At 45.3% G+C, this 26330-nt stretch overlaps 1 protein-coding gene across 3 annotated transcripts; it reads right to left on the bottom strand.

Annotated features, from left to right (window-relative positions):
- Nucleotides 1-139: 139 nt before the first annotated feature.
- Nucleotides 140-23334, bottom strand: fam184aa (family with sequence similarity 184 member Aa). 3 transcript variants are annotated; one of them, XR_012965060.1, is made up of 24 exons: nucleotides 23051-23334; nucleotides 19155-19232; nucleotides 18783-18917; nucleotides 18413-18511; nucleotides 18118-18324; nucleotides 17854-18027; nucleotides 17223-17384; nucleotides 16852-16987; nucleotides 16561-16742; nucleotides 16286-16471; nucleotides 14832-14954; nucleotides 14550-14711; nucleotides 13327-13448; nucleotides 11737-11887; nucleotides 9469-9583; nucleotides 9196-9293; nucleotides 7595-7748; nucleotides 7091-7218; nucleotides 6408-6592; nucleotides 5096-5242; nucleotides 4868-4985; nucleotides 4620-4724; nucleotides 1942-3929; nucleotides 140-1855 (listed from the first exon to the last, which is right to left on the bottom strand). XR_012965060.1 is itself a non-coding variant. In XM_076165799.1 (23 exons), the coding sequence occupies exons 1-23, from the start codon at nucleotides 23222-23224 to the stop codon at nucleotides 3921-3923; spliced, it is 3150 nt and encodes a 1049-aa protein (XP_076021914.1). In that variant the 5' UTR covers nucleotides 23225-23334; the 3' UTR covers nucleotides 140-3920. The 3 variants fall into 3 exon arrangements, 2 of the variants coding, with proteins under 2 accessions (XP_076021914.1, XP_076021913.1); XM_076165799.1 differs by having other exon boundaries at nucleotides 140-3929; XM_076165798.1 differs by lacking the exons at nucleotides 140-1855; nucleotides 1942-3929 and having other exon boundaries at nucleotides 4512-4724.
- Nucleotides 23335-26330: the final 2996 nt, after the last annotated feature.

Genomic DNA, 26330 nt, shown 5'->3' with positions numbered 1-26330 from the left:
TTTATGTTTTAATATAGTTTGTAGATTAGCTGACACCAATGATGCCCATGCACACATTAAAGCGCCACAGGAGTCGACTAAACCTCACAATCATGATTTATTGTATCTCAACATACAACAGAAATATGATATAAATATAAATAATTATCATTGTTATATATTCACCTCAGAAAACGCAAGACAGACATCATTAAGTGACAAATCACAAAGGTGACACTTTCAACTCAGTTTAGTAAACAAACACCTTTAGTTGAATTTTTTTTTCCACTTTTGTGAAAACTGAGTTGAAAGAGAAATGAAGTGAGCCCTGATTGGTCCATACCGACATAAACCAAAAACATAAACTGCAGTGATATTAAATGTGTAGGAATGTGTTGGAGCGAGCCTGGTTCGGCTGAATTTGGCCTCTAAATGCTTCTGCTGGAAGTTAAACTTCAGAAGTTTCCATTAATGCCCGTTCAAAAAACAAAACAGAAACTAAATATTTCACACAAAAAAATTGAATCAATATTTGGGACAAGTTTTGGGAAGTGAGGACTCCATGTCGCTTTTTGTTCATAACTGAATATTTAAAGGGAAACATAAGGAGATCTCTTATTAGAACCAAAACGTCAAGCAGCTCTAAGCAGCTGATTGAATACCCAGGTCACAGGGACGCTGGGGTGTGGACTCGAGTCACATGGCTAAGATTTGACTTGGACACGAGATACGAATTAGCTGAGTGGACTTGATACGAGTCTGCACCTCTCCCAGCTCTACTCACACCTGACCGGCTAAATCAGGTGTGCTTAGCCAATCGGTGGTTGGGAGGCAGTTTTGATAAGGCGAAACACACCTGATTGATGCTGCGATCAGAGGCGGGAACAAACTCAGACTCGGAACTGCCGGGCTCACAATTGAAGGCGCCCTTAGGGATAATATGCAGGGTTGTGTGACCGGAGGATGTAGATTGAGAACTTGGTTGACATACGTCAGGGGCCGAGCCGAGCCGGACCCCGAGCAACTCTGAGATCCGTAAAAGTTGATTTTCATGCTAAGCTGCACACAAACCAATGCTCACATGATTGGACAAAAAACAGAGAAACACTGGAAAGGCCCTTAACCTCCCTCTGGTAATGTGCGCTATGTGCTTTCTTGGTTTGTGAAGAAAACCAGGTGTGGCTTTGTGTCGGACAATCTGCACAGCGTCAAGCATGCAGTACAAGTTTACGTCTGTGAATGGGAGCGACAGGGAGGAGAAACGCGCATTATTAACGAGACGACGGACGAGGAACGAGCCATCTGCTTCGTCTGATGCAGATCTTGCATAATACAACATGAACCAATGTCATTTTCACAGTGTGCATGGAGGAGTGAACCAGCGGCGGTTCGGAGCTGTGAGCCCACAGGGGGGTCGGGGTGGAGGGGGACCGTCATACGTGACCTCCGGTGCTTTTACCGTGTCACATTTTACAACTTACCAAACGTTCACATGGGGATTTGATGCAGCACTTTTGGATCAAGAGGGGAAAATTGTTCTCTGCATTCTGACTCATTTGAAGTCGTACAGACTGATTGATCTATTGGTGATTGAAAAAACCAAAGAATCTTAAGTTTTCTCAGTCCACTTCTGATTCAAAACTAATCCAAACTGCACAACAATATGTCTGCAAACACATTAATAGTTAATAGTACTAACCTGCCCTTTTTTATTCCTCTACTTAATGATCTGGATTGAAAATTGATGTGAGAACAAGAGGCTCACTGGGTCCAACGGTCTGAGTTCATCTTCATGGAGAGATGTGGGGCTATTGGACCGGGTGTTTATGGATTTCTTGTCCATTAAGTCGGATTTTCATGGCATTGCTAATGCCCCCTGCCAGAGGAGAGAGAATTAAGGATGGCAGCAAAGTCCAGGAGATCTCACATATCTGCATGAAGGAGGAGACACAGCAGAGATACCTGAACAGAACTCCAGAGGCAGGAGGCCGGAGCACCAGGACGGCTGCTGTGTTTCCCCTATGACACAAAGTGCTGCATCAGTGGCTCCTTTGCTTGTGGACGTCTAGACGAGACGGAGGTCCAGGAAGAGATTTCATTCCTCACATTGTCAAAAATGTGAGGAAAACAAATGTTGAAAAAGTAAAAGCTACATCTGAAAACAGCATTCTTTGATATTAACAAAAGATTATTAATCATTATGCTTTTTCTCATTTTAAGGACATTGCTTTTTTCTTATTTTCAAATGCAAAAAAAATCTATTAAAATTAACTGAATGAAATGTAATATATATTCTATAAATAAATAAAAAATAATATAAAAATCTAAAGTTTTTCACTGCTTACATTTTCACAGGTGTAACAAATTCTGTTTCTGAAATACTAAATATAAAATCATATATTTCTCAATATAATGCAATCCAATCCAACATCCCTGTAGAACACCTGAAGGTCTCAGCATGTCTCACCTGCAGCGCCTCCAGACCTCAACAACACACACAGCAGAGAAGGGTCAGTGAAAGTGTGTGCTGTTATCTCCATTTACATGATTAACTGTGTTGAGATTACAAAGGTGGACACACACACACACACACAGTGACGGCAGGTGTGTGCGTGGGAATTCGGAAAATGTATAAACACAGGTGCTTTTGGGAGTCAGAGGGGATAGTTTGGATAAAATATACCCAGGCCTTCACCTTTATGACGTTTACATTGTTCTGTCTTGAACGATATAAACGTCATAGTGTGGATTTCATCATATCCATCACTTTATCCCCAACACTTCCTGACGCAAACCTCTGTCGATTCTAGCGGGAAGACCAGATCGATGGATGCTGAACCTGAACTCTGCGTGTTGAATGGAAACGTCACGTGTCTAAACGGACTTCTGAAGAACAAAGAAGCCGAGGCTGAGGGCGCCCATGCGGTGACCTTTTGAAGCTGTACAGGTTCTGAATGGACTCCATCGACCTTAATGTCGCGTAAAAAATGACTCAACACGACGACAATGTTAGAAAAAAACAAAAAAACAGACAAAACGCCAAAAGTGGAGGATTTCAAGTGAGCGCGCGAGGGACAGCAGCTTTATGATAGTGTTTCTGTTTTCACATGCTCTAAGGTCTGCCTCCAAAGCCCCGAGCCACGGAGCCAAAGAGTTCCGCCGCAGACACGGACTCTAGCTTATAATGAAATAAAGTGTGAAGCTCTGACTCAACACTCCGCGGCATTAAAAAAGGAAAGCCGCGCCACTGACGGAACTCTTTCTCTGCACGTCTCCGGTCTCCTGGCAACATAAACAGACCGTAGAAAAACAGTAGCTGTTACATTAGAAATACTGGAATAAAAATATGAGGGGCGCTTGATTCGTTTCTTCTAGGACCCGGAATCGTAAATCAAGCGCCCCCCAGGTAGTCTCAAGATTTGCAAACAACAAATGTGTATTTACAGAGCCGAAGCACTGGGACGGGAAGCTAAAGTTAGTCCGTTTTGCTGGTGTTGTCATAGTAACGCAGTGTAACCACCCGGGATCCAACACCAGCTTTGTCCTTTAGATGTTTGAAATGGAAACGGACGTACTGCACAGAAGTCCACAGCCAGAAAAGCCAAAAGGCCTGGGACCTGTGAGCATCATTCCAATCAGCAAATCAATCAGGTTCAGTGGAAGATGACGTTCACTAATTGATTCCAACAGGTTTAGTTCATTTTGACAGTCGGACAAAGTGATTCAACGGCCAAATCATACAAACGATGAACGGCACCCTGCGGTTTGATCACGCTCTGACTTTAGCTGTCTGTCCCAGTGCCGGGAGTTTTTGGATCTTTTTTTTTTTTTTGCAGGTCAGAATGAGAAGCGTCGATCAGCAGCACAGCTCATCTTCTCCACGTGTTTGTTCGCTTGGTCGCACCGCCGCCTTCTGGCCGGACGGGGCTGCGATGCTGGCTTCAGGACGGCTGAGGGAAGGAAGCAAAGCACGTGTGTCAAGAGAGAGGGAGGGAAGAGAGAGATAAAGAGGGAGGGAGAGGGAGAAAAATAAAGGAGGTGCGTGTGTGAGGTGCGTGTGTGAGGTGCGTGTGTGAGACGAGAGAGTGAGAGAGAGAGAGAGAGATACTGCTGTATCACATAACGTCATCCCAAACTCTGCTGCCCCCTATTGGAGAACAAGAAAAACTCATTCCTGGAGATGTCACTCTCTCTCTATCGGTCTGTTGTTTGAACCTTTCACTCAAATGTTTTGCTCATTTTATGTCAGACACTCTGGTCAGCTGTTCTTTCACTCTGTTTAACCTTTGTCTGAGTTTACTTTGAAGCAGCCCAGGCTCCGACTCTGGAAGCTCTGCTGGAGGTTAAATGAACTCTCTCATCCTGCTGGTGTGCAGCTTCTGCCCCCTTGTGGATAGAAACCAGTTTAGCGCCTCTGTTACATCATTGGTGGTGGTGAAAATTAATAAAAAAATAACGAAAACAAAGTAGAGCATATAATTTGATTTGATTGACATGATTTGGAATTCAACAATCAAAATATGTGACTTTAATTTTGTTTTTTAAATGCAGATAAGGGGATCTGTAAACTAAATAAATCAAAGCTACTTGATCTGGAGCCGCACTTTGTTTTGGTCCTGTAACAGAATTTGTCCGCTCACCTTGATAAGTGGGTTGATGACGCCGACGTTGGCACTGGAGTTGAACACCTTGTTGAATCCTGTGTCTCTGTTCACCAACTCCAGCTGGTAGAACTTCTTGTCATCCTGCAAAATGACAACAAGTTACAATCCTGTCAAAGCAGAACTTCCTCTTAAACATTAAAGTGGAAGGATTCTGCGGAGATGCGGCTGTCGGTGTAACGAGGAGTTAAACCCTCCCTCCTCCATCTCTCCATCTCTCCACTCACCACCAGCTTTTTGACCAGAGCTTCTCTTTCGGTCACCATCTCTCTGAGCTCGGCGATAACATGCAGGTCTTCTGTTCGGCTTTCTCTGTTCCTCAACTTTTCCTCCGTTCCCTCCAATCTAGACCGGGCAGAAATGCAACACAGAAAGAGCACAAGGGTGTGAATGGTATAACAAAGGTCTACAAGTATGAGTCTGTAGTAGTTTGGTTTAGTTCTGTGTGTACTTACATGATCTGCAGAGCACATATCTTGTCTTTCAGGACCTCCTGGGCCTTGTTAAAGTCAGCCAGCAAGATTTGTGTTTCTCTGTGATGGACTGAACTCAGCTCCCCCAGGTCCCTCTCATGTCTCTTTGTGAGGTCTTGCTCATGGGCCCTGCGGCAGGGACACACAAACAGAAATCTTGGTGATGCTGATTTAGAAGAAGCATGAAATGGGTTGCATGATGAAGCTCAACACTTCTTTCTTTATGGTGAAACTTTGAGCACAGTTTTCTCTACATTTGTATCGATTCTGCCACTGGTTACTGCCGAGCTTTGGTCACTTGGAGTACAGAGAATATTTTTGGAGGAATAAATGTTACACAATTAAACCTGTAAGCCTGTGGTGCCCATCTATCTATGTGCTAAAGACATAGACGGCAACTGCTACTATGCAATTAGAGCCTTTCAGTGCCTGAATGCCTCATCACAGACGTTGCTCCCTTATACAGTGGATTTCCTGAACGAGAAGCACTGGATTGATGCCTCTGTCTACTTAATTATAGAGGACAACAACAAGATGAGCAGCTGCACACTGAAATGGACCGGAAGCTCCCACAGCACAGAGCCGGGCACAGATAATATGAGGACCGAAGCAGCTCCATGTGGAGAGTGAAGCGGCTAGCGTCTTAAAGAGAAAGCTTTCATTCGTCCGGATGCTTTCAACGCTAAAGGACCTCATGAATGGTATACTGCGTTTTGTTACGGCTATTTTTGATGACAGAGTAGTGGGCAAGTGTTATAAATTGTCTCCACTTCTACTTCGACTTGGTCTCCTCTATGTGACTTCCTGTTGTGAGAACAGCGGGACGCACCTCTGGGCTGCAGGAATCTCATTACCTGAGCGACGCCTGGAGAGGGAGCCAAAGCGTGCCATATGTTCTTCATCTGCCCAGAGTTACTTAGAGCCCTAATAAGATTCAACACTGAGCCTCCAAAGGAGAAATCATGGACCGCTCCTGGAGAAACAGCTGGGTGTAGGAACAAAGTAACACTGGGATGGCTCAAAGGAAGGTTGGGACAATTTTGGGAAGCTTGTTTGCCCTGAAATCCAGATTCAGAGAAATATCAAATCTTGATATCAAGCAAGAGACTGACTGAAGGGATTGGACTTTGTGTTTTCCAATTCCCTGGATTGGGTTTTGGGTTTTACAGCAAAAACTGCCAGTAAATGGAAAGGGAAGGAATAAAATGTTTGTTACTCTAAATGTAGATCTTGGCAGGACATATACACACACACACACACACACACACCCACACACACACACACAAACACACACCTTATCTGATGGTTTGCTTCACTGCGGACCCGCAGCACCTCTTTGCCCTTCAGCTCCAGCTCTCTGGTCAGAGTGTCGATGGTCTCGTTCAGTGAGTGGATCTCGTGGTCCAGGTCGGTGATGCGGTTGCTACGGGAACACATCTCTGCCTGCAGGTCTGAGATACGGACCAGGAGCTCTTGGTCCTTCATATCACAGAGAGAGAGAGAGAGAGAGAGAGAGAGAGAGAGAGAGAGAGAGAGAGAGAGAGAGAGAAAGAAAAGCAAGCACAGAATATAATGAGTCATGACCATGGAACAAACACAAGAAAATAGAAAACAGAATGAGTAAACAGGGAAAAACAGATTAATAATAAACATAACAACCTCCCCAAGCTTCAATACATGGTATCAAATGTATTCAACTTTACTCATATAAACGGACTTGTATATAAGAGAAGCATTTGAAGGAAGAAAACAGGAAGCATTTGATCGTTTCATCTGCATGCTGTGTAAGTGCAGCAGAAGGGGGAAAGAACAAGACAGAGGGAAGTCGGTGCTTTGTCGGTTATGTGTGAAATGGAAAACCCTTCCAAATGAAATGAGAAAGAAAAGAGAAGAGACATTTTGATAGATAATGGAGGAAAAGGTTTCAACCCTTTGTGAAGATGCAACACGGCTATGTTTGGTGCTAACTGCTCTTACCTGCTTGCGGCTGTGCTCTATGGCCTTCTCCAGCTCCCGTTTGGCGGCCGTGTTTTCTTTGAGGTGGATCTGCCTTAGATGTTCTATGGCGGCGGCGTGGAGGTGATTCAGCTCTGCACGCAGGGAGGCTGCAGGAGAGAGAGAGAGGCCGCGTCGTGTTTCAGCGTCGTGCTTGACTGATCAGTTCCATTACCAAGACTGAATTGAATCGTTTATACACTAAACGCACCGTAGATTGCATTACACACAAGATATGTGGGGTCTTGGCGTACGCTTGCTGCGGCTGCTTTACAGCTTTGTAATGTGGCTACAGAGTTTTAGTCTTGTACTAATTTTGAAAGCACTGACGAGGAACTTTCAGATTAGGGATCCCACTATGGTTCATGAGCTCGCTGCTCTCATTAGTTAGAGCGGAAACTGAACTCAAGAGACACTTTTAGAGCCAAGCGTGTCATGAATCCTACTGTTAGAACAGTAAGAGAGGGTGGCCCCTCCTCCTCCTACCCAGCTTGGCCTTGCCCTCGTCCTCCAGTTCGAACCGCAGCGTCTGCAGCTCCTGGTCGGACTGCTGCCTCAGGATGTCCAAGGTCCTCCTGTGGGCCTCCTTCAGAGCGTGAACCTCCTCCCTCTGCTCCTGCTTCAGACGCTCCTCCAGGGCCTGGAGACAGACGAGCAAGGAGGAAAGAGAGAGAAGGAGAGAGCAGAGAGCAGAGAGAAGAGAGAGAGAGCAGAGGGAAGAGAGAGAGCAGACGGAAGAGGGAAGAGATGAGAGATGAGAGATGAGAGAAGAGAGAGAGAAGAGAGAGAAATGAGAGAGCGAGCAGAGAGAAGAGAGAGAGAGAGATGAGAGATGAGAGAAGAGATGAGAGAAGAGATGAGAGAAGAGAGATGAGAGAAGAGAGAGGAGAGAAGAGAGATGAGAGAGAAGAGAGAAGAGAGATGAGATGAAAGTAGAGAGAAGAGAGCAGAGAGAAGAGAGAGAGAGAGAGATGAGAGATAAGATGAGCACAATTGTTTCCCTTTTCTCCCCTGAGCAGCTCTTCTCAGCAGGGACACCACACTCTGTTCTGAATATGTTTAAAATCAAGGATCCTTAGGTTGTGAACAAGCAGCAGCAGATACATTCAGCCTCTATCTACAGATCCAACTCTCCCTCTGTGCAACAGGGCAGGAACAATCTGATTCATGACTCCGCCTGCATCCAATGTTTCCGCCTGCAATGCAATTACAAGAGGGATTCAAGCATAAAGTCGAGGGAAAAATTACCATCCTGGCTCATTTTAGGTATCATTTAACAGGGAAATGGGCGACATTAAAGCAGACGAACCTAATGAATCGTCGCACAAAGCCAGAATCTCCACCGCTCGTTTCATCGCTTTATGAATCTTCTGCCTACAATTAAGTCTGCGGCAGGCACAGAGGCATCATGGGATTAAAACCAACAACTTCAAAACAAGTGGACATGTTATCTGGGACGTTCTTTCTGTTTCTGTGGAAACTTTAGGAGGTCATCACATCCATTGTGGGACATTTAGGTTCATTACCTACACTGACAGACTTCAAATTTAAGATTTGTTTAGCTGTGTAAGGAGTGGGATAATGTATTGGGGGCGGCAGGGGCTCTGTCCATAGGGGATTCAGCTTGGGAACCGGAGGGTCACCGGTTTGAGTCCCGTATGCACCAAGAAAGTGAACTGACAGCTGGAGAGTTGCCAGTTTGCCTCCAGGGCACTGCCGAGGTGCCCTTGAGCAAGGCACCGAACCCCTAACACTGCTCCACGGGCGCCGTATAATGGCTGCCCTGCACCCCCTCTGTGATGCATGTGTTTGTGTGTGTGTGATATGAGGGGGTGCAAGATAAATTTCATTTGCATGCGATTTGCTGTGAATTGCATGCAAAATGACGATAAATAAAGTATCTGAAATCTTATTGATAATGTATTGATAATGTATTGTCAATGGGCTCTGCGTCGGTCTCCCGATGGGTCTGTCACGCTTTAATTCACGTTTCTCTGAGAACCTGTTAAGCTGACAATACATTAACCCCTTACATACCGAGCTCAGAGGAAGGATGGGAAGGGATACTAGTGTGTGTGTGTTTGTACCCTGATCTGGTGTTGTCTGGCCTCCTCCATGGTGCTCAGAGCGCAGCAGTGAGCCTCCTGTAGCCGATGCTCTCTCCTCTGATGTTCTCTTTGCATCTCTGGAAACACGCAGAGGCACAAGTACACGCGTGTGAGCGGAGGTCTTCAGACTCAGACAGTGGAGTCATGCAGCAGCTCGATGAAACAACACAGCTCGAGAAACAAAAAATACAACACAACTGCACTCTGATGGAAGCCGACAGAGAGGAGAAGGATTATTTCCTTCTGACGTACCTTTCAGCTGTTGGCCCAGCAGCTCCCTCTCCTGGTTGAACTGAGACTGCAGCTGCTGTAGAGCCGACTGAGACTGAGACAACTGCAACTCCAGAGACTGTTTCAACAGAGAGATCTGAGGAGAGCGAGACCGGGACAGGGAAAGAGAGGAACAGCGTTACTCAGGTGTTCAGCGGTCATACATGCGTGTAGAGCCGTAAGTCTCCAGTAGGTCAATGAAATCCCCCTCAGGACTTAGTGCTGCAGGAGCCCCACATGAAATACTGAGGGGTGAGGTGGTTTTAAATGAGGATGAAGAGCAGTAGAGGGATTGGGATAATATGGATTTACAACAGACATACAGATGACCTACATCCTGCCTGGACAGGATGTAGAATGAGGCTTTAACACCAATTCAGACACGAGGTTAGAGGATCCCTGCAGTCCAGTACAATGTGAAATGTTTCATACAAACACCCACAAAGACACACAGCAGACACGAGCCTCAGGGTGGGAAGGACCCTGAAAAGAAAGAACCCTGACGTAACACAACCAAGGCATTACAACCCTCCTCCCACACACATATGCACACACACTCTCTGGTGCGGCTGCAGTGAGCCAGAGTGATTCAGGCTGCTTGTGTGTGTCTGGTGTTTGAGTTCTTTGAGGATGGTGACAGTGTTGAGTCCCATTGTGGTAACTGTGTGATGTTGATCATAAGGATGGACAGCACACATAACAGCTTTACGTGGGCATTTTGATCCATCTAAGTCTACAGTGGGGAGGGGGGGGGGGGGGGGTTTCCATTGTCTAGCTTGTAGCCGCCAGTTCCTTTTGCCAGTACGGGGGTCTTAGAAGTTGCTGGCATTGTGATTCTCCACCTCCAGCGTGTTAGAAAATGTTTCCCGTTGAAGCCTCGGGCGCCTTGGCAAAATCAAGACGTGCGACTCAGCTGGGAAGTAAATTACCCAGAGGCGGGAAGCTTAGAACGGACAGCTACAGGGAAATAAGTAGACAAGTGAGGGGGCTGATCTCTGCTCAGAGCTCTGACCTGCCTCTGCTCGTTTGCTGTCCCTTTGGAAAAAGCGGAGGAGCTACAAGGAGGAAAAGGGAAAAAGAAAACTCGTGAATGAACTCTTATTTTCAAATGCAGCAGTTTTCATATTAGTGCATCAGAGCGTTCGCCTGTTGCTCAGACGTACGGCCGTGTGTGCGTCCAAGTGTTCATGCACACAGCTTGCATACAGTGTGTGCATGAGGATGACATCATAGCTTAGAGAAAAGCTCATTAAAAAGCAGAAGCTGAGATGCTTTCTCCCTTTTCGTCAGTGCTGGACTGAAATAGCGTCGACATGAGGGGTGGGGGGGGCGTTGGTCCTTTCCGGCCTCAGGCGAGATTGAATCTTGAAATGAAAAATACTGCGTGGAGAGGCGAGGGGCTCTGGGTAAAGCGTTCAGAGGTGGCAGTAACAGCTCTGAGTCACTATTGATCAGCCACTTGGTTATCTTCAGCTGCCTGCAGAAGGCCGGAGCTGATTGGAGTCTGAGGAACAGGCGGCTCGTGCAGACTAGTGAGTGGTCGGTTCAGCATCACTCTTCTAGTTTAAGCTCCATTGTTTGAATTTACCATGTAAATACAGTTTGTCTGCCTGTATGTGTGTGTGTGTGTGTGTGTGTGTGTGTGTGTGTGTGTCTATAATCTTTCATAACGCTCATTATTTTGACAAAGCACAGTTAATCAGTGGACCCACACCCACACACAACGCTTCCATTGCTCCATCATGAAGCCTGACGATGTTACAGCGATGGAATCAGACATGACAGCATACCAATTATCAACAACAGTGAATATAACAAGCAGACTGAACACAGAGTGACATTGTGACACAGGTGGAAAGCAGGAAATTTAACTCAAAGGTCATAGTAGTCAGAGCGATGTGTTCGGATTGTGAGATAATGAAACGATACTGATCAGAAGCATCTCTCTGTCTAAAGCTCTGTCATAGGTTGAATTCTTGTAAATTCTCTGAAACTTTTGATTTTATATAAAAAAGTCATGATGTCCTTAAGCTGCAACAAGGACTTTGGCAGTCAAACTGATGTGAAACGTGAAACTAACCTGCAAAGTGACGCAAGAACTCCCAAAGTGCCAGAGTCTGAAAACTGCAGTTGAGGAAATCTGAAAAGTACTTTTTAGTCGTTTCCCACCTCTGGAGACTTTCAACAGCATTTGTGTGTGTGTGTGTGTGTGTGTGTGTGTGTGTGTGTGTGTGTGTGTGTGTGTGTTACCTGTTCCAGCAGGTCTTCCACCTTCCTCTGCCAGCCCTCTCTCGTCGCCATCAGCTCCAGGTCTTTCTGCTGGGAGAGCTGAGTCAGCGCCGCCTGTTTGTCGGCTTCATACTCCTCATTCAACTCCTCCTTTAACAGGCGCAGCTCTTCACTGTGGAGAGGGAGAGGGAGAGGAGGAGAGAGAGGGAGAGGGTGTGCGATAGAGAGGGAGGGAGCGAGAGAGGAGAGGGAGAGAAGGAGAGAGTGAGAGTGAGTGTGAGAGAGAGGGAGAGTGTGAGGGAGATAATAAGACAGAGGGAGTGACAGAGAGGGAGAGGGAGAGGGAGAGAGAGAGAGAGAGAGAGAGAGAGAGAGAGAGAGAGAGACGTATTTCAGACTTTCTGACTTAAGCAGCATTTACTGTGCCAAGATGTATAATAAAGAAATTGACTGATGAGAACCTGGGACCTAAAGTGGATCATTTAAAAACGTCCTCTCTGAATAAAAATGCTCTGACTTGGGGCATTTTTTTTTTTACCCACAGATAACTTCAACACATAATTCCGTTAAAATGTAAATGTCCCTATCCACCACGAGGTCAGAGGTCACGTACAGCCACAGAAAAGCTCCCTGGGCCTCTGAGGGATTCAGTGATAGTGAGCCAGACGTCTTTGATGAGGATCAAAGGAAGCGTAAGGACACTTTGCTTTAGAAAAAGGAAACGACAAAGTGGAAGAAAAGTTTGAGAAGAAGAGAAGTGATGACGTCACACCAAGACCAAACAAGAAAGCAACTGATACTTATTCAATCTCTCATTCCTGCTAAAGAGGAGAGAGGCTGAGTGAAGAACTTCCTAATTTAGCTGTGAACTTCAGGATCAAATCTCCCTCACACTGAAAACAGACTTCATACTTCATAAACACCTTTGAAATGCAAAGCGACTGACCAATTAATGATGTAATCCTTAGAGCACTGGATCAGATATCAATTCAGGAGACCTCTGCCCTTCCAGAGAAGATAACTCACACAGTCCTGGATTCATGGGCCCTATTGTGAGTAAAGTTATAGGATCCATTTTTACAGTTTGTAAAGGATCGAGTATCAATTTTGACCATGAAGTCAAACAGAACAATGTATTTAATAATATGCAAGCCTTTAGTTTGTGCTCGTGTAATTATCCATTCAGCTTCATTCCAGTCTGTTGAAGTAAATCTATAAATATTGTACGATTCAATGAACTTGCCTGTGATTGTGCTCATTTTCTATTCAGCCTTATTTAATCTCCGTGGCTGCTTTAGCGACACAAGTCAACATGTTATGCAAATACCAAGAGCGAGTGTGCAGCAGAAGATGACAAAGATGAATGAGAACGGGAATGGAAAGAGCAAAGCAACAGAAAATGAGATTCATAGGCTGACGGAGTGAGTTAGACAGACAGGCACGGATGTTTTCCTCATGCTGCACCGCCACCAAAACACGCTTTCCTTTCCACTCCCTTCTCTTATTCTCTATTCGCTTAAAATCACTTTATATTCCACAATTCATCCCAGATCCAGGTGCCTATTACCATTTCAAGATTCCTTTCTGGCTCGGTTTGTTTTCTGTTCTTACCGTAGTGCGTCTCTCCACTTCTGGTCCAAGTCATCTGCCATCTTGTCCATCTTCTGTTTCTCCTCCGTCCTGATGGAGATCACTCTGGCCTCGTGCTGCTGCTTCTGGGTTTCGATCTCCTCCTGCATACACAAACACACACAAGTGCCCACCGATGCTTTGATTGTTACCGTGGCAGAGAGCATTACACCGACTTATGCTCATCATCATCATCATCATATCACATTTACATCTCTGAGCGGTGCACACTTGGCCTAAATACTATAAGCATGTATTTGTTACCATTTAATACAAAGTAATGTTGTGGCAAACAAAATGAGGCTTTGCTGGGCTCTTTCAGTGTGGATATGAAAATGAAATCCTGCCATTTTTTTTATCGCAATCCATTTCCATTCAGGCTGGAGTGAGGAAGCCTAATTATCAGTCTCCATTAAGTCGTCTTCATCTCTGCCTCCCTCTCAACTTTAATGAAGCCTATTCATGCTTCACCTTTCCATTTTCTCCCCGTTTCCTCATCTGTGTCATATTCATTCCTATTCTTGGCTTCTTCCTGTTTGTTGCGTTTAATATGGACTCATTGATTCACAACATCTACCAACAGATTTTGTTATATCCTTTAATTTTGCTGCAGGAACAATCCAATGTTCCCATTTTGATCTTTACATACACATTCAATTTCATAACAAAGTGCCACACGATTTCATTTTTATTTGCATCATGTTGCTTGAATTTGAATTAAAATATGACGCTTAACAATTAGTGTTAATAGACGTTGTTTTATTATCATTATTGTTATTATTCCTGTATTGATCCTTATATAACGTGCATCTTTCTCTATCAGATCTTCTATCCTCTCCTTACTGCCACCCCGCTCCTCACACACTCTCACACACCAGTGGGGCTCTTTTAATATAAATGCAACATTCAACCCTTAATAGCCTCATCATCATCATTATCTCACAGCTGGCCTTCAGTCTGCCACTTCTCCCTCATTTCCTGCCGTCAGATATCCTCTCCCTCTCTCCTCCCTCCATCCGTCTCGCTCTCTCTCTCTCTCTCTCTCTCTCTCGCTCTTTGTTCTCCTCCCTCACTTTTGTCATCAGTGAAACTTGGAAGGACCCAGATGCAAATTTTGTGTTGTCACTATGATTCTGATTAATCTTCTGATTATTTCGGATTATTAATAGAGTAACAGTTGTATGTATTGTTGTGTGTGTCCTCACCTGGAGGTCGGTCAGCAGGTTGCTGGTTTCCCTGACCCGGGCTCTGGTTGCATCTAGTTCAACCCTGAGTTTCTCCTGCGTCTCCTTCAGACAGCTGACCTGCGACTGAGCCGAGCCCAGGTTCTGCTCCCCTTCCCTCACCAGCTCTTGGAAATGGGATAGCTACAGACGACATCACCAGAGAGGTTATTACGTCATCACCTGCCTCCGAGAAATGATTTTCTACCTGTAGAATTTAAGCAAATAGATAATTGGATGAGGATAATGAATCTAAAATCAAACCTCCTGGTTAGCCATGTTGAGTTTGGCTGATAGCTCCTCCTTCAGGTTGTCTAATTGCTGCTGCAGTCGATCTCGCTGCTCCTCCAAAGACAGACGCTTAATATCAAACTCCTGACTCATTTCCTGAGGAAGGAAGGGACAGAGGAGGGAGGTAATGAAGGAGGACAGGGAGAAGGATGAGAAGATGAGAATAAAGACAACAATTGTTTTAACATATAAAAGAGTATTTCCATAACTATATTTCATTGCATACCACAGACGTGACACATGCTGAAGTAAAGCTTTTGTTACATGCTAATGACTGAAAACATCCACTTTTCAAATGAATTCAGACCAGATTTGATCAAAACTCCTAAATGTTTTTCACCAGCAAAATCCAGCAGAGCCATATTGAGCTGTGATAACAAAAATGAGAGAATTGGGGAAAAGTAACGCATGAGTCACAGAAGTTCCCTCATAATAACCGGTTTGACTTTTCTGCGCACGAAAAACTATTCATTCAGTCATTTGGAAACACAAATAACGGTGCACCCTTGGGTGTCACATCTGTTTGTCATGCAGGCCTGGCAGCTTCTCACAGCAGCAGGAATGCTGGTGGAAAGAATTGAGCCCAAATCCCAACTCTAATCTCTGAAAAAGGAGGAGGCGAGCTAAGAAGCGACTGAAAATCCCATTTGTGCTTTAATGTGGAGTCATGGCAGTTGTCGAGTGTGAAGCAGAGCTGAAGCATGAAGGAGGGAAGCGTGGGTCGTCATTTAGACCTAAAAGGGCCAGAGCACAACACCAACCAGTTTCTATCATTCTTCAAACCACAGCGTCACATCCAATGAACTGCATTGCATAATAACTGCATAATTCTCTATTATTGCATTTTTCTCTTCCACTTGCTTTCAAGTCTCTCCTGCTGCTCGGCAAAGGATCTGTTCTCCATAATGAACATGTTTTTCCTCATCAGGGGGCATTTTAATGGAAGGTGTAAACAGGGAGTCATTTCAGTGCCATAATTAGATGCAATTACATCAGCTGTGTCGGGGCTTTGTGGGAAGTCTACGTTGACACATTGACACCTTGTCACCGCGTTGCCTTGGTTCACCCTCACTCTTACCTTTCTGCATCCATATGACTGAGAGGCACAGCTCTGTCTCACATAAGCTCCCTTCACATTCTCTCTCTGCTCTCTCTGCCTGAGAATCAGAAGTCAGATGAAACTCATGCTGCATAATTCATCTAGTCTAACATCTACACTGTGATTCTTCCTCACGGTGTGGTAATGCACCTGCAGCTCCTACAGTCAACTGGGCTCATTACAGTAATCCTACATCTGCCTCGCGGGAACACACATATGGAAGTCAGACGCTCCAAAACATCAGTGTCCTTGAACTGGTCAAACCTGCTCTCCTTTCCTATTTTCTCTCTCCTCTTTCTGTCCCAAATAACATGAAGATCTGACTCACTGCGACCAGGTGCTTCTTCTCATCTTCCTTCTCCTGTTGGGCTTCCTCCCGCATGGCGCAATGTTTCTCCTCCATGTCCTCCAGCACTCTGACCTGAGCGTCCTTGAAGCGTAGAGCCTCTTCCTCGTAGTGAACCCTCAGCATGGCGAGCTCCTTCTCATAACCCTGGTGCTCCTCACGCAGAGACTGTAGAGGGGAAGGAAGCTTTGGTTTCTGATGACGTCCACAGATCCACAGGTACACAGCGGGTGCATTGCTAGAAGCTTACTAGATACCTGTTCCAGTTTGAGGACTTGTTGTTTGTGCTGTTCGTTGGTGTTCTGGTTCTGGTTGAGCAAAGCCACTCTCTCCTCCTCCAGCCTGCTGATCTTCTCCTTCAGCCGGTTCTGCTCCAGGTCCAGGTTCCTGATGGTGGCTTCGTGGGACATCTGGGTGGCCTGCAAGGAGCCGATCTGACCTGGAAATAGTCAAAGTCCTTTCAAAATAAGATGTGCATTCCCTTTTCAACAATGAAACTATTCTAGTTACTCTAGTCAGCATGCAGTCCTGTTTGAATTCCATCCTACTGGCTTTGTGGAGTATTTCAGAGGCCTGCTGCTGCACTCGTTCTCTGCTGCCCTCCAGCTCGTACTCGGTGTCTTTCAGCTGCATCACCCAGATCTCCCCATCCTGGACGGCTTCTTCCAGCTGCTTATGGAGGTTCTAGAACACATACACACATACACACAGAGGCACAATTAGAGGGACATCAGTTCACATCTTTCCAACCACAGAATCACACAAACAGATTGATTCTTACTTAGGTTTTCACTAACAGGAGCATCAGTGGACATCAAATCAGCTCTTTTAAACATTTCTTCTGATTAAAGTTTCTGTTCATTTCCCTTTAGTTTGTCTCGTTTGTAAACGAGGCCGTGTTTATCATCCACACTGTTACCTTGATGGTTCCGTCGGCGTTAGCCAGCGACGTCTGCAGTCTGTTGGTCCTGTCCCGGTTCTCTCTGGCCTCCTCCTGTGCTTTCTGCAGCTCGCTCCTCAGCTTGGACAGCGAGCGCTGCAGGGCGGCTTCCTGCGCCTGGAACTCCTTGCGAAGCTCAACCTTGACGAGGGCGGACAAATCAGATCTCAAATCTCAACTGTCTCAAGAGCAGCTCATCTGTCCTCTGATACCAAAACACACACCGAGGGGACCACATCGTACAGCAATCTCTTTAAACCGACAGCACAACTATTCACAATGAGTCAAATCCAACACCTTGTTTTTCCTCCTCCTCCTCCTGTTTTGTTTGATCCTTAAATCACAGCCCTCTGTTTGCAGGCTTCAGAGCTGACACATAATTACAAGGATTCAGGCCTGGCTCGCCTTCACCATCTTGTCTCGTTGACGTCTTTCCTGACAGCCTGTGTGTTTGCGTCCGGAAAAAGGCGACAACTGCAGCCGGACGTGACGGAATTCCTCAGCGCACAGGACAGATCTGACTTGAAGTGTTCTTGTTCATCCCCACCCAAGGCGTCGATGGGGAGGGGGGAGGAGATAAGGACAGAAGGAGACATGCTGAATGTGTTACCTCGGTTCTTTTCCAGGCCAGCAGGTTCTCAGTAGTCAGCTGGTGCGTTCTCCTCATGGCCTCCAGCTCCCTCTCATAATACTCCTGAGCCTTGGACAGCTTGGCCTCGAACTCCTCCACCAGACGCACTTTGTCCTTCGTTAGCTCCTCCACCCTCTCCATCAGCGCCTCCACCTACAGGCAGACAGAGAGAGATGGAGGAGTAAGATACTTGAAGATCAAACCTCCGCGTCTCAACGACCCTCTTTCTCGTTCTTCTCCCACCTCTTGTCTGTGGAGCTCTGCCAGCTTCTCCTGGTCCTCGGTGGAGGTGGCGCTCTGGTTCTGCTGGTTGTCGAGGAGCTCCTCCACTTCCTGGCGGTGTGTGGCCCTCAGCTCCTCCATCGCTCGCCTTTTATCCGTCTCAAACTGAGCCTGGGCCTGGCTGAACGTGCGCAGCTTCTCCTCAAAATCCCGCCGCATCTCCTCCACCTGCCGAGACAAAACATGGCAGAGAAGCAAAAGCATATCTGTGCGCGCGCGCGTGTGTGTGTGTGTGTGTGTGTGTGTGTGTCCTTACCTCTCTGCTCATAGACACCACTCTCTGTGTGTGCTGGGCCTCGGTGCAGAGCTGGGAATCCTCCATCCTCTGCCTGTACATCTCAAACTCTGCCAGGGCCTGACAGAGAGTCACAGTGCATCACGTTACAACACACGGGTCTCTATCTCTCTCGCTCTCGCTCTCTCTCTCTCTCTCTCGCTCTCACTCGCTCTCACACGCGCACGCACGCACGCACGCACGCACGCACGCACGCACTGCATTAGATCTACACAAATGTGTGACTTATTTTGAGGAAATAAGACCGTTGGAGGTCATGACCAGAGACTCTGACCCTGACCAGAGGCCCTGACCAGAGGCCCTGGCCCTGACCTGAGGCCTTGACCCTGACCTGTCTCTTCATGTGCTCGTGTAGGTCCACTGACTCCTCCAGACTGGACAGCCGCCGCCTCAGATCTGTCTCGTCGGACATCTTGCTCTTGTACTGCATGATCTTATCTCTGGTTTCTGTCACAATGTGTTGCACCTGAACAGAAACGTTTTTAGATACACACACACTTTTAATCACTCACTAAGCATGAACTCAGGAGAATGATGTCATTTTTTTTGCTTTAAGAAGGGTTGTCAGCAGTTTAAAATTTTAAATTCACATCTGATGGTTTTCTGAAGCAGTGACGAGGGATTCTTCATTTCTCCTAATCAGTCACACAATCAGCACTGTGCAGAATGAGGGACAACGTGGCGACGCTTGGCCTTTTCCTACCTCGTCCTCGTGAGCTTCCTTCAGCGACTCAATCTCCTCCTCGTGCTCGTCGTTCTTGGTGTTGAGAGCGTAAATTACCTGCAGAGGAAGAGGAAGAGGAAGACGTATCACGCTGGATCTGCACCTGCAGCGACCAAGCATTTGATATTGCTCAGAGTGAGATCGATATTCAGAAACAGAAGCTCTGGCTCTGCATTCTGAGACTGTAAGGTTAAGATCAAGTGTCTACAAAGTGTCTTTTGATGGACGATGGCCGGTTCTTAAAGGTTTCCTTCTGTTTTGACACGTTTTCCTATGGATGCCTGTATTTCCTTATGTAAGTCCATATTCCAGTTCATTGTTCTGGCGGTGAAAAAGACATTTTTTTCCCCGGCAGCCGTGGAAATGTTCCTTCAATTATAAATGATTATTTTAATGACACTGGTGCGCCTGCTGCTTCATCCTTTTATCTTCTCCCTCACTCCCCTCCTTGACTTCCTTTCCTTTCCCCCCTCTTTCTTCCTCCATCTCTCCATCTCCTGGGAATAAAGGTGCGTCACTTTTCTATTTCCATCCTCATTTAAATGTAAAGCTTATATCTTACTTTATACCACACAGGAATGCCGGACGCATTTCTGTTGATAAAGAACGGATTTGATAAACAGGAACAGAGACAAATTAATTGGTTAAGTAACGAGGCAGGATTCCTCGTGGCCAGATGTCTAACGTGGTTTCCTCTCCACTCTTCCAGCTTGTTAGGTGATGAAAATGTAAGAATGCAAACTAAGAGCTGAAATATATATGTGTGTGTGTGTGTCTGTGTGTGTGTGTGTGTGTGAGAGAGAGAAGAGTGGAGTAAGTGTGTGTATGAGCGTGAAGAATCAGAGCAAAGCAGAACTAGAACAAGCTGGATGGATAAAAAAAATACATAAACAAACAGAAAAAGAAAGTGACAGCCAACATCTTTCTCTCTGTTGTGCTGGAGCTTTATGGAGACGTTCGTCAGCCCCGAGGCTCACACACACCCAGACTAACAGCAAACACGGCAGCCTGCAGCTACATTTATTCTGACTTCGCGCGGGAAACTCACCGCCTTTTTTCAGATTCCCATTCCCACCGTCGTCGCCACCGCTTTACACAGCAGGAATCCCCCACAAAATTCTCCTTTAAGCACATTTGAGCGTCTTAATTTTGAGATTCACACCACTAAATACCTGAATGAAGACACTTTATGTTCCTAAAACCCCAAAATAGTTACGCTTTGTGGTGTTTTAAGTGTCTTCAGTAACATAAACGACCTCAAACCCTGCATGCACTCTAGTGGTGGTGTAGTCGTTCAGGACTAGGAGGGCCAGATGGAAGCCCAGCAGTCGTTGGGTGAGAGGGAGGCTACGTCCTGGGCAGATCGCCAGTCCATCACAGGGATGACACACGGAAACTGACACAATCATTTCAAAAGGCCATAACACTGTAGATTGTGCACATTTCATCCTGGTACGGAGCAACATCATGTCTCCAAGGCGCAGCGATCATCCAAAAAAAGCACAACACACCAATATGGAGCATCTATAATTAATTGTGCAGCTTTAGTAAAGGAGGGAGTTCTGTACTTTTATGTATTCATGCAGCAGCTGGGATCTACCGCAGCAAGTTTCCCGGTTTTGACCTAAAAACAACTGGTATTGGGGTTGAAAGAGTGTTTAAGGGTTATGGTTTGTATCAGTAGGTCGATAAAGAAGTAATTTGTAAAAGTGTAATGGGAACTGACTTTGTGCTCATGTGAGAGGTGTGTTTTATTCCCCAGACTGGCCGTGATGGATGTTTACAGCAGCATGTGGACCGCAGAGGAGGATGGGATTCATCAGAGAAAGAAAGAATGAAACGTCTCCGCACGCAGAGGAAACAGAAGCTGAGATCTTTGTTTGTTTGTTTGTTTTGACCCGGTGGATGAAACGTTGCCTGTAGTGACTCACTCAGCTCAGCTCCGTTACAAACAGCTGTGCTTAATGCTCTTCCTAGAGGATGACGTCACCATGAGCAGATCTGAAGATAATCATTGTTAATTCCCAGAGAGCTACAGGACGGTGGAAATTATTAAAGTATTTATTCTTTACAAAACATAATCTCATGGAAACACTGCAGATTGAATATATTTACATGTTTTCTGCGCAAAACTGGCAAAGAAAATGGTTCTCTGGACGGAATTCCCCTGGACCCTACACAGGATATGAGCACAGAGGATGAATGAAAGTGCAATCTAACCTTTGACCTCACAGCTCAGGAGTAATGAAACAAACAACAACAACAACAACAACAACAAGGCCCACCGTAGCGGTGCTATCCACACCTATTGTGTTATTGTGATAACACGGTGCCTGGAAAGGAGCCGCACCGTCACAGAGCACACACACTCACACCCACATTCACACGTATGGACTAATTACACTTTCTAACTCAGCTTAGCGCAGCGTCTCTGAGCTGTGGGAGGAGAGGAGAGGAGAGGAGCCGTTCTGCTTCCTATTGTATCGCAACTGCGCTAAGCACCGAGGCACCATGTCACCCTGGACTGCTCCTTTCCACTGCCAAATGTGACTCCTCTATCCAACAACCACTGCATACAAACACCCTCCATCTCTGTGTGAGACAGTGTGTGAGCATAGACTCTGTGTAGTGTTATATAGGTTATACAGGCCTCCCTCTCCTCTCGTCTTATGTGCTGTACATTATCATTTGCTCTATTCGCCGTTCCAGCTGAGACAAAGACCTGCGTGCTGTAAATGTAGCTGCTAAACGAGCTGATTCTTTTGTATCCCAGCGTCCTCCCCCCATGCAGCTGCTTCCAGGTGGACTGAAGAGAAGCAGCGTAGCGTCTCTCCAACATTACATAACTTCCCTAAGCCCTCGCAGGCAGCAGCAGCAGCAGCAGCAGCCGCCTGTGATGGCAGCTTCAACAAAGCCGTGGCTGAGGTTCTAATTCACAGCCAAAGCAGACAACACTCAGATGCATCCATCCATCTGCTGTCCACACACACACTTATCCCATCAGGGCTAAAGCTACCGGCGATAACGTGAGATCCCTGAGGGAAATAAATCATTTCAACAAAGGTATCCTATCGCTTTATCCCTGTAATGTAGAGTAATGTAAACAGGCTCCAGACGGCCAGTGAATTGAAGTATTACTATCAAACCCGCTCCAAAACACTAACACACCCTCTGAGCAAAGGTATACCTCTGAGTAAACACACACGTCTAAATCCCTGCTCACCAGCAAGGCAGCAAATCTAAGAGAAATCACAGTAAAACCTCTGAATGCGTGTGAACTGAGTTTAAAGGATAAACGTGAAAAGATACTGACACCCACCCAGAATATGAATCCTTACAGGGAAAAAACTCTGAAACTACTTCAAATACAAACCTGAATTATTCACAATAACCAAATGTAAGTAGATCTGGACCACTTTGATACTGTAAACATTTACATGAAGGATCCCTCAAAGCAGAATGTTCAACCTAAATCTGTTATTAGAGAAACAAACAAACTGAGGCAGGACTACTTAGTATGATTCTAAATACAAACACGAGCAAAACACAAACAATAGATCCAAGTTCCAAAGGGGAAAATAATTAATTTGATCACACAGATATCGGTTGATAATATCGATTTGGTAATATGTCTCTGCGTAGTATGAAATCACCTGTCAATCTGGAGTTTGACCATCAAAGCTGCTCCACAATACTAATACCTCCTCCATTTGGATCAGCAACCCAACACACACACACACACACACATTGACACCAACAAGCACGTCCTCCATCAATATATGCTCCACACACACACCACTTCAAACAGAGTGTAAATAAAACACACCTCTGCCTGCTCACACAACATGTTCACACACACACACACCGACACACACCTTGGTGAGCTGTGCTATCTTCTTGCTCATCTTCAGGTGCAGCTCCTGTGTGTATTCCAGCGTTAAGCTCCCGTCAAAGAACATGCTGGCTGTTGTGTTGGGGGGATATTTGCTGCTACCGCTGCTGCTGCTCGAGCTGCTGTACAGCGGCTGCCAGCCTGCCCCCGTCGCCATTTTCACCCCAAACGCGACGCTTTAATCCCCAGTGAATCTCAGCCGTCGGTTGTCACGCATAAAATCTCGCCATTGTTGTGATTGTTTCTCGTTAATTTCCGTGTTCGGGGTGACGGAGGAGGGGAACGGGGAGCGCGAGCGGCGGAGCGCGAGACCGTCCCATCCTCGCACTGCGCGCGCCCTCGTAGTGACGACAGGTTGAGGGAGGGAGACGCGCGCCAGATGCTCCAGAAAACAGCGCGCGCCGCGGATAATATGACAATTATCCGTTTTGCGATTTTGTAAAGTTTATAGTTTAATAATTCATCCACAGTGCAGATTAATTCGCTGCTCATTGGTCGCTGATGTTCATTATAAACAGACACCGGACATGTTGACTGGGACAACCGTGTATTTGATTCATTCATGCGCAGCCAAACAAGCTGCGTGATGTGATGCTGCCTTCAGCTGCTGTCGGAAATATGGCTCCTTGAACTTCAGCAGATTGTGCGTAATTCAGTTCATACACACCGCTGTCTTGGATAAGCATACGTTTCATTTCATTTGATATGAATAATATATTAATCAAATGTGTGATCGAGTTACATTAAGAAAAGTCAAGCGGTTTATTAAATATGAATATTTATTAGGTGAAAAATGAAGAAACATGCAAACCCAGGATTCTTCACGTTTACTCATACAAACATTTGACAGGCAATTGTTCAGATTATATTCACATAAAGTTGTTCAGCCTCATTTCAATTATATGGAAGTCACTTCAACACTGATGATGAGGATTTTTCTTAATAGTAAAATAAATAAATTATGTGACTATCACTCATTGATTTTGATCTTCTGAATAGAAGATCTGTAATTCTGTATCTGTGTTTGCAATCACTGGAGTAGATACACACAAATTATACACAAATGCATAAAAGCGCGGAATATTTATTTTGGAGTCAAATTTGATACAGACACAAATATACAGTAAGTGGTTAATTTAAACTAAAACTGACGACAATTCGTAGACACCAGTAGCAAAATGTATTTCCTGATTCCAATAAGATGTGAATATTGTAATATTATCCTTACGTGATGAGTAAAATATTGCAAGTAGGGGTGGCAATAATTTCCAAATATCGTTTTAAATTCCGTGCCGATCTTGAAACTGTAACTAATCCTCTACTGACATCTCCTGGTGATTTGTGTGAACTGCAGAAAAAGGTCTTAAGTGCGGCGGTTGTCGTCGTTGCAGCTCGCGCTCAGGTCACAAACGGTTGGAAAGTTCAGTCACAGCTGCTTTTAAACATTTTTAAACTCAAGAAAACCGAGGAAAAAAATGTAAGAATAATAAACCAAACAAATCGTCTTCATCTGGACAGGTGGAGAAACAAAGATACATATTTTCATTACCGGGTTAAAGTTAAAAATGTTAAAACTTTGCTGCTTGTTTTCAGGCTTTATCCAGCTTGCTAATGATCGTTAGCATCTTAAATCCGATGGAAAATTAATTGTAGCCCACGTTTACCCGCAAACCTCTGCTGGATTTAATTTATCATAAATTTGACAAGTTGTGAAACATTTTAATTCAATAAATTCGATGTTTTCAGTAAACGTTGAAATCCAGCATACAGTTGTTATACTAATTGTTACACAGTAGCGCTTATTAACAACGCCACTTCATAACCGTTTGGAAATATCTTTCACTTATTAATGTTCGTTAGATAGATATTGTTAGATATTGTTAATATAATAATGCTTTTTTTTCTCTTAATCTAGATTTAGATTATATGTCAATGTATTTTGTTCGATCACAAATTACACGCAAATGAAAAAAAAAACCCCACATGAAATACATATTTTGGAGTGAATCTGTCAACGCTCATTGTTGTAGCTGCTTCGCTCCAGTAGGGGGCGCCTTGACATATGAGACACCTATCGTCTCACACCTGCAAAGACGATCAATTCAGATCTGTTTGCTCCTATGTGTCAACACTGAGCCCCTCCGCCTCTCTGTCTGAATGGTCTCAGGACAGATGTGCTGAATATGAGACTGACTTGTTTCTCTGTGTGTCAGCAGCTGGGGGACAGATGAGCTCCAAAAGTCGTAAGTGCCGGTGAGTCTTTCCTAATACCCAAGAACAAAATCCACCTGTATTGCTACAGATAGATTTGGTTTGAAAGCTTCATTAGCTCAATATGTTGAGCTCAAACATATTGTTTAATAGTGACAAAGTGTTTCAGTTAAAACAGAAAATGAAAAGCTCATTTGCTGAAACACATAGAAATAGTAAAGATTGTGTTCTATTTACTGTGCATTTCCAATAACATCAATCTATGCAGACTAGAAATAGGACATCAAATAGCTTCAGGTGTTTCAGACTTTACTCAGTGACCGTTGTCTTCCTGTGTTCTTTCAGGTCCAAATACCGCCGCAGTTCCGATGGGCAAATCTCTTCTGTCCGGAAGTCCGTATTGGCAAGAAAACAGGTAAGTAAGGCACCAGTTCACACTTAGTCTAGTTCAGCTCTTTTACTAAAGGTTAAAGGTTGTGTTTCACTCAAGAGATCTGGATTCCAGTCATTTACACATCAAGCTGTAGCTTTAAAGGAGCAGGCCAGGTGGTGTGAGGTGTGAGGTGCTCACACTGAATCCTGCTGTCCTTTCTTATGCTGCAGTATTAATGAATATGTACATTGATATCCAGCTGCACACAGGCCATCAAGGTCAAAGTTCAGATGAGGAGAATCACCCCCCGATAGAGGCTGTAGAGAGGATCAAAGGTCCCTGGATGAAAGAGGAAGATCATAAAGTATATATATACACATAAACACACACACTCACCCGCTCTGTCCGCCTCCTCCTAAGACTCCTTCTCCTCGTTTCCTAACTGACTGACTTATTGGCGTTGCCGTATCCGCTGTCCTGCAGCTCATCAAAGCGGTGCAGCGGTACGGGGAGAAAGACTGGAAAATGGTCGCCGAATGCGTTAAGAGCCGCCTCGGAAAGCAGTGCCGCGAGCGCTGGCTCAACCACCTGGCCCCAGGTGTGGATAAGGGCCCCTGGACCCTACATGAGCGCCAAATCATCTGCCGAGCGCAGAGGGAGTTGGGAAACAGCTGGACCC

Source organism: Genypterus blacodes, unplaced genomic scaffold, assembly GCF_046128005.1.
Source record: "Genypterus blacodes isolate CSIRO-AG114 ecotype Tasmania unplaced genomic scaffold, CSIRO-AGI_Gbla_v1 ptg000152l_1, whole genome shotgun sequence".
Taxonomy (NCBI): domain Eukaryota; kingdom Metazoa; phylum Chordata; class Actinopteri; order Ophidiiformes; family Ophidiidae; genus Genypterus; species Genypterus blacodes.
The sequence above is the reverse complement of the archived record's forward strand: the minus strand, read 5'-3'. Positions and strand labels throughout refer to the sequence as shown.

What these genes read in the sequence shown, in the direction of transcription:
- fam184aa (XM_076165798.1), bottom strand. Translation starts at nt 23,224, where the DNA reads ATGGCGACGGGGGCAGGCTGGCAGCCGCTGTACAGCAGCTCGAGCAGC. An exon ending in AGGAAGCTCACGAGGACGAG is followed by an intron (nt 18,918 to 19,154) that starts GTAGGAAAAGGC and finishes GTTTCTGTTCAG; the next exon opens with GTGCAACACATTGTGACAGA. An exon ending in AGAAGAAGCACCTGGTCGCA is followed by an intron (nt 14,955 to 16,285) that starts GTGAGTCAGATC and finishes TTCCTTCCTCAG; the next exon opens with GAAATGAGTCAGGAGTTTGA.